The 7,762-nt window shown below is 44.7% G+C and overlaps 1 protein-coding gene across 1 annotated transcript; it reads right to left on the bottom strand.

Annotated features, from left to right (window-relative positions):
- Nucleotides 1–1,715: 1,715 nt before the first annotated feature.
- On the bottom strand, nt 1,716–2,045 carry LOC136479619 (uncharacterized). Its single transcript, XM_066477423.1, has one exon. The coding sequence runs from the start codon at nt 2,043–2,045 to the stop codon at nt 1,716–1,718; it is 330 nt and encodes a 109-aa protein (XP_066333520.1).
- Nucleotides 2,046–7,762: the final 5,717 nt, after the last annotated feature.

The following is a 7,762-nucleotide window of genomic DNA, read 5'->3' as shown; positions in this document are numbered from 1 at the left end:
TCTGTTTATCACTTCTCATAATCACAGTCATGTATTGCCTTCCTTTCACCGTCACCTTCCATCTCTTTTTTTCCCTCGCACAAGGACGACATGGTTTCTCATGGTATCACGGGAGACAGACACTACTACAAAACGGACAATCACGGCCAGAATACCTCTGTCATTTGTAACATTAGTGTAACAAAAATTCTTATATTAAATTATTAAAAGCCCTGCGTTATAACTCACAAGCCATGCTTTATAATAACTTTGGACCATGCCACGTAGGCAGATGGCACGTAGGATAAAAAACATCATAAATTTTGACATGACGTCGAGTTGACAGGTCATGAAAATATCATAAAACTAAATTATGGCCTGTTTAAACTCACGTGGCAGATAGGTTTATAATAATGTGCCAAATCGAGTTATAGGGCTTTATTTTTTTTAGCCTAGCCTATTCTATTGTTTATGATTTTTGGACCCACCTTTTTCTATTTACACGACTCAGGTTCCAAGCCCACTTCAATGGACCACAAATCACTTTGATCGGCCCATCACTAGTAACCAATGTTTTAAAGGTAGCACGCCCGTGTCCTCCATCTGAACCAGTCGCATACACTCCAGCTCCAGGAGCTTCTCCGTGTTGGGAATCAGTTGATCTGAACCAGTTGCATATTTTGGCATGATTATACAGCTGCAAAGCTGCTTCTTCGATCGGAATCTGCTGTGTCTGATGACAGACCTCCTACTATTTGTCTACGTATTTTATTACAGGATACTTAAGGCGAGGATGGGGTCTAGTTACGGAAAAAAGAAGGGGCGAATTAGATTTTTGCAAATCTAATAACACGGCCAGTGCAAACAGCAATGTAACCCTGTCGGCAGTAGTACTCTGTTTACTCGAAACAGAGCAACTTCCTGCCTGCTACTCTGTTTTGCCTGAAGCACGGCAAGTTTTGGCTCGCGAGCCCTACGTCAGGTCAGACAAATGGCTTTGTTTGTCCATGCAGTTGGCGTGCAGTGCAGCTGTTCTAGTTTGAGTCACCCGAATGTCTGACCCTACGCCTGCGTCCGGACACTGCTCCCCGCACCCGGGCCTGCTGCATGCCCCGCTCGCTCGGGTTCTACGCCACTCGAATGACCCCATGCGGGCTCACGCCGTCCGAACATCACCAGCATCGAGAAGAGAAGGAGACACCGAGGCGAGGCAACAGAAGACGAGGAGAGAGATGCAACACCCGATCCACTTTTGAAATATCCAGATACAATACTTGCAACATACGTACGAAGACAGATGAAACATTAGAAATATACGCCTAAAACACTTGCAAAAAAACACATGAAACACTTGAAAACCATTGCAACACATACACAACATCCAGATACAATACTTGCAACATATGTGTGAAACATATGCAACATCCAGATAAACATACTTGCAACATACGTCTGATAAAACAGATGAAACATTAGAAACAAACATTTGCAACATAAGTGTGTAGCCATTGCAACATATGCAACATCCCGATCTACTTTTGCAATATCCGTACGAAACCTTTGCAACATAATCTGAAACAACTGAAACACTTGAAATATACGCATGCAACATGCGCTTTCAGCGCAATGACATCTTGCTGCTTTGACGAATGGAGCTCGTCGTTGTGGAGCTTGACGCCGATGCGGAGCTCGATGCCACAGAGTGAAAGGAGGTCGCCGGTGCCCATGATGGACCACTAGTAGAAGAAGGCCCTAACGCGGATGTCATCGAGGCCTAAGATGTGGATGTCATCGAGGGAGCCCGTGAGGCGGTCGCTGAAGGCGGCGAGGTAGCTCCACACGGGTAGCATGATGCGACAACTAGAGCGGAGGTCGACGGTGAAGTACCCGAAGCCGGCGTGGAGCATGCAGGCGCATGCATTGGCCGAGAGCAGGCCGCACGAGAAGCCCCGGAGGCGGAGCTCGTCATATGTGGTGGTGGCGGGCGGTGACGAGGTGGAGTATGAGCGGGCGAGTGGGAGCAAGAGCGACGCCACGAGGAGGACGGCGAGGAGGCAGCACGCCATCGTGGGTTTGTTGTGCAGGTCAGAGACTAGGGGTAGAGCTATGGAGGCCTAGAGGGCGAAGAGGAACAAGAGAGACGTGTGGGGGCGGCGGAACAATCCAGAATAGAAGAGTCAGGCCGTTGGAATGTCCAGACGAGAGTCACAGGATGGACCCTATGGTTGCCTGGGCCGCTCGTCCGTAGACCCGGCAAGGAGGCATCCAGACAAATGCGATGGAAGTCCTAACCCAACATTATCATTAACTATATGGACTCCACTAGTATTTCAAAGTGCCCATTTGTCGGTGTTTTGTAAATCGGACTAGTTGAAAGCTCTAGTTTGGTTTTGATGAATTGATGAAACCATAGGAGCTAAGTTTTGCTCTAAGTATACATGAGATAGGTTAGTGCTAATCCAAGAGGTGGATCAAGTGGATGATAATCAAGATGATAGTGGAGGCCATGGTGATGATCAAGTGCTCCGGACTTAGAAAAAAAGAAAGAGAAAAACAAAAAGCTCAAGGCAAAGGTATATTTGAGAGGAGCTCTTTGTTTTAGTGATCAAGACTCTTAGCGAGTGTGATCACATTTAGGATAGATAGCCATACTATTAAGAGGGGTGAAACTCGTTGGGAAATGCGGTTATCAAAGTGCCACTAGATGTTCTAACTCATTGCATATGCATTTAGATTCTAGTGAGTGCTAACATCCTTGAAAATGTTTGTGAAAAGTTGCTAATACACGTGCACAAGGTGATACACTTGGTGGTTAGCAAATTTGAGCAAGGGTGGAGAAGTTTGAGAAGAGGAGGAATTGGTTTGGAGGACCGGACCCTAGGTCTCGGGCCAACCGGAACTAGGCCGGCAGAGTCCGGTCCCTTCTCTGGAATGGCCACGCGGGTGCTGAGTGCTTCGGACCCAGGCATTGGGCACAACCGGACCTAGGTGCGAGGATCCGATTATGTAGTGACGAAGGAGATGGTGCGAGCAGTGGCGACATGGCAGCACGTGGAGAACCGGACTCAGGGTGCAGGTCCGGTCGGTGTGATCCGGACTGGGTCCGGTCATCCTGGAGAGCCTCTGGAGCTCTCTGGATCCTGTCGAACACAGGTGCATGTGATAACCAAACCCTGGTCCGTGGGTCTGGTCCGGTCGTTGTGACCATTGGCGTGTGGCGCTCAGATGCTACTAAAGAGCGACCAGACCCTGGGAGTCTAGGTCCAGTCCGGTTGTAACTAACATGCAGGTGGACTTGACCATTGAAGATCGACATTCATAGTTGAATGAAGGGGATGCATGGTGCTTATCCATTGACCGGACCTAGGTGGGTGAGTCTAGTCCGGACCCTGCCTATGGGTCCAGTTACCTCGATAACCCCCCAATTAGAGGGCCAACGGCTCTATTCTTTTGGGCTGCCTATATAAGTGGGTTGGTCGGCCATGGCTCACACTCTTGGCCATTTCTATTGAGAATACACCCTAGAGAGCCTAACCAATCATCTCTCACTCATTCTGCTTGATTGATTCATCATTTGGTGAGATTGGAGAGCATACAAGTACATTGCTTTGAGTGATTGTATCTAGAGGCACTTGGTGATTCTGTTTCATTGTGATTTTTGCTTGTTACTCTTGGTGGTTGCCGCCACCTAGACGGCTTGGTGCAACGAGGATTGTCGAGCGGAGAAAGGTGATTGTCTCCGGCTCCGATCGTGGTAATTGTGAGGGGTTCTTGACCTTTCCCCGGTGGAGAGCCAAAAGATACTCTAGTGGATTGCTCATAGCTTGTGGATCCCTATCTTGTGTTGGTTGTGCGGCACCCGATTGTGGGTTAGGCGTGTGATGCCTATTAGCGCGTGAACCTCCAAGTGGATGAATCACTACGAGGATGTAGCTTGCCAGCAAGCAAGTGAACCTTGGGGATAAATCATTGTGTCATCATTGTCTCTGGGATTCTCATTGTGATTGTTTGATTATCTCTTGCCACGGCAGTACGCAACTCACTACCTCTCTTTGTATTTACTTTCCTAGTGTAGCAAAGCTCTTTAGTGTAACTATGGGGGTATGACCCCCGATACTCACAAGGTTGTACATGGGTCGCGCTACTAGTGGAGGCCCTGCTTACAAGATGACAACGCGTGAAGCACGGCACAGGTCGGTGTGCATCACAAGATTACGTGAAGATCCTTGGTGATCTACGAAACCTGCTCAGGTATGCTAGATCCAGTAATATTTGTAACTTTCTATCTTGTAAATTGATCAGGATAGAAACAACCAATCTGTAACCCTACCCCCGGGCTATATAAGGCGGGTAGGGACCCCCTCCTTTTCATCTGGTCATACGCAATACAACCCACCAAAAGACATAGGGCGTAGGGTATTATGCCAAGTCGGTGGCCTGAACCTGCCTAATTGTTGTCTCTTACGTTCTATGTCACCATCCAGTTCCCTCACGTGCACCTTCACCGATTCATCTACTACCATGGGCATACCCCTTGGTAGACTACCGCTAGATTTTGTTGATAGTAACTAGTTTTGAGAGCTAGCTTGTGTCTTGTTAGTTTGGTTAGTGAGGCTCTTTAATTAGTCTTTGAGAGCTCACTAACTTAGAGAGTAGTGACTTTGCCCCTTTGTGTGAATTAGAGATCATAGCAACTAGAGTTGTGGATAGGTGGCTTATATTTTTAGTAGGCTAGCACAACACTTGCTTTGCCTCATATTTGTCTAACCACTTGGCTTAGTGTTGTTGTAGAAATTTTTTATAGGCTATTCACCCCCTCTAGCCATTAGGACCTTTCAAGTGGTATTAGAGCTGTGGTAACTATGATTTGAGGCTTAACAACCTTTGGTGTCAAAATGGCTCAAATCAACAACACCAAGAAGCCACCCTAATTTGATGGCTTAAATTATCCATATTGGAAGGCAAAGATGACCACCTACATCAAGTTAGTCAATAGAAAGGTATGGAGGGTGGTGAAGACCAAGATTGAGATAGTCGATCCAGAGACTCCCACCACGGCCGAAGAAGTGCTACTCCCAAACAATGACATTGCTCTTAGTGCCATTCATGATGCTTTGAATGAGATGACATTTGAGCAAATCAAGAACATTAAGATGGCTCATGAGGCATGGAAGACGTTAGAGGAATCATTTGAGCACACTCAGGCAGTGAAGGGTGCTAGGGCATATATCCTCAAGGAGAAGTTTACTAGCTTCAAGATGAAGGAAGATGAGAGTGTGCCGGAGATGCTCCATAGGCTACAAGTGCTTGTCAATGATCTCAAAGCACTTAGAGAAGAGGTGAAGGACAATAACTTCCCCCACAAGTTCTTGAGATGCTTGGCATCAAGATTTTGGCACATTAATTACTATTCTAGTGAGGAGTGGTTTGGACACCATGACATCAAACCAAGTATTGGGAGATGTGATGACCGATGACACTTATAGAGATGATGATGAGAAAGAAGAGAAGAACAAGGAGAAGAAAGATGACAAGAAGGATGAGAAGAAGAAGAGTGTGGCATTCAAGGCCATATTATCATCCAAGGGCAAGGCAAAGCAAGAAACATTAAGTGAACATAAAAATTCAAGCTTTGATGAAGTTGATGATGAGAAGATGGCTCTCTTTGTGAAGAGATTTGGCAAATTCATGATGAAGAAGGGCTATTGTGCTAGAAGGAAGAAGTCATCATGAAGGAACAAGGATGAGTCAAGGAGGTGCTTCAAGTGTGGTAGCAAGGATCACCTTGTTGCTCAATGCCCCTACAATAGTGAAATGAAGATGATGACAAGAAGGGCAAGAAGAAGGACAAGAAGGACAAGATAACCTTCAAGAAGAAGAAGAAGGGTGATTCATATATGGTCACTTGGGACAGTGATGCTTCCTTAAGTGATGATGATGATAGTGATGACGACAAGACCACCAAGAAGAAGGCTCTTGCAAGCATTGCTATAAATGAGAAGCCTCTCTCTTCGACACTCCATCGATTTGATTCATGGCTAAGGCTACTAAGATACAATCTCATGATGATGGATGTGAAAATGAAAGTGATAGTGATAATGATGATGAACCAACTAAAGATGAACTAAATGACATGCTAGAAGATGCTAAGAGTCACTTTGACATCAAGAGAAGGGAATGCAAAGACTTGCGTAAGAAACTAAAAGCCCTTAAGCAAGCCTTTGATGAGCTCAAATTCTACTCATGAGAGTCTAAAGGAAGAACATGAAGAGCTTGACAAAGCTCACAAGAAGCTTGAAAAGGCTCATTCCACTCTTGTTGTGCAAAATGAGAAAGTAATTGTAACATGTGATGTAGGCTTGATATGTGACATAATTGATGAATCTTTCTATAAGCCTATTGTTGTTGCTCCCGCTAACCCTTCTTGTAGCTCATCTACCACTACTACTTCACCTATGAGTGATGGTTTCACTTGTGATGCCTCACTTATGGTTGAGAATGAGACCTTAAAGAAGGAGGTCAATGAGGTCACTAGCGCCTTAGGCAATGCCTATGGTGGTGAGACCCGCTTGCTAAAGTGCTTGGGTATCCAAATATTTTCTCTCAATAAAGAGAGATTGGGCTATACCCCTAAGAAAGGCAAGGCGGCATTTGCAACTCGCAAAGCTAGCTTTGTGAAAGGCAATGGTCAATTTTACAATAGATGCAAGCAAGTTGGGCATGTAGAGCAATATTGCAAGAACAAGAACAAGCAACCAAATGTATCCTTAATTAAGTTTGATTCTTGTTATTTGCTTACCAAGGGTGTGAATGGAGTGAAGGCTAAGTTTGTTGGTACACCTATTGTGGGCTCAAAGAAGAAAGCTATTTGGGTGCCAAAGAGCTTAGTCACTAACCTTCAAGGACCCAAGTAAGTTTGGGTACCTAAAAAGAATTAATCTTCTTTTGTAGGTCAATTACAAAGCCAGAGGAAGACATTGGGTTTTTAATAGTGGGTGCACTCAACACATGACCGATGATGCAAGAATGTTCAACTCAATCAACACCAATGATAGCAATGGTTATGATAGTATCACATTTGGTGACAATGGCAAAGGCAAGGTCAAGGGTCTTGGTAAGATTGCAATATCCAATGACTTGAGCATATCCAATGTGTTGCTAGTAGAGAAATTGAACTTCAATTTGCTATCTGTGGCTCAATTATGTGATCTTGGATTTAAGTGCATATTTGGAGTAGATGATGTTGAGATCATAAGTGTAGATGGCTCTAATTTGATCTTCAAAGGCTTTAGATATGAGAATCTATACTTGGTTGATTTCAATGCTAGTGGAGCTCAATTGTCAACATGCTTGTTCACTAAGTCTAGTATGGGTTGGTTATGGCATAGAAGGCTTGGTCATTTTGGAATGAAATAATTGAATAGATTGGTTAAGCATGATCTAGTTAGAGGCTTGAAAGATGTGGTATTTGAGAAGGATAAGCTTTGTAGCTCTTGTCAAGTCGGAAAACAAGTTGGAAACACCCATACTAAGAAAAGCATGATGAACACAAGTAAGGCATTTGAGTTGTTGCACATGGATTTGTTTGGGCCATCACAATACACTAGCATCGGTGGAAACAAATATGGCTTTGTGATAGTGGCTGACATTACTAGATACACATGGGCATTCTTTCTAGTGGATAAGAGTGATGTGTTTGCAACATTCAAATCATTTGTCAAGGGCATTCACAATGAGTTTGAAATAAACATCAAGAGAGTTAGAAGTGATAATGGTAGTGAGT

The sequence above is a fragment of the Miscanthus floridulus genome, chromosome 9, assembly GCF_019320115.1.
Source record: "Miscanthus floridulus cultivar M001 chromosome 9, ASM1932011v1, whole genome shotgun sequence".
NCBI lineage: Eukaryota > Viridiplantae > Streptophyta > Magnoliopsida > Poales > Poaceae > Miscanthus > Miscanthus floridulus.
This window is presented reverse-complemented; position numbering and strand designations above follow the sequence as displayed.

What these genes read in the sequence shown, in the direction of transcription:
- LOC136479619 (XM_066477423.1), bottom strand. Translation starts at nt 2,045, where the DNA reads ATGGCGTGCTGCCTCCTCGCCGTCCTCCTCGTGGCGTCGCTCTTGCTC.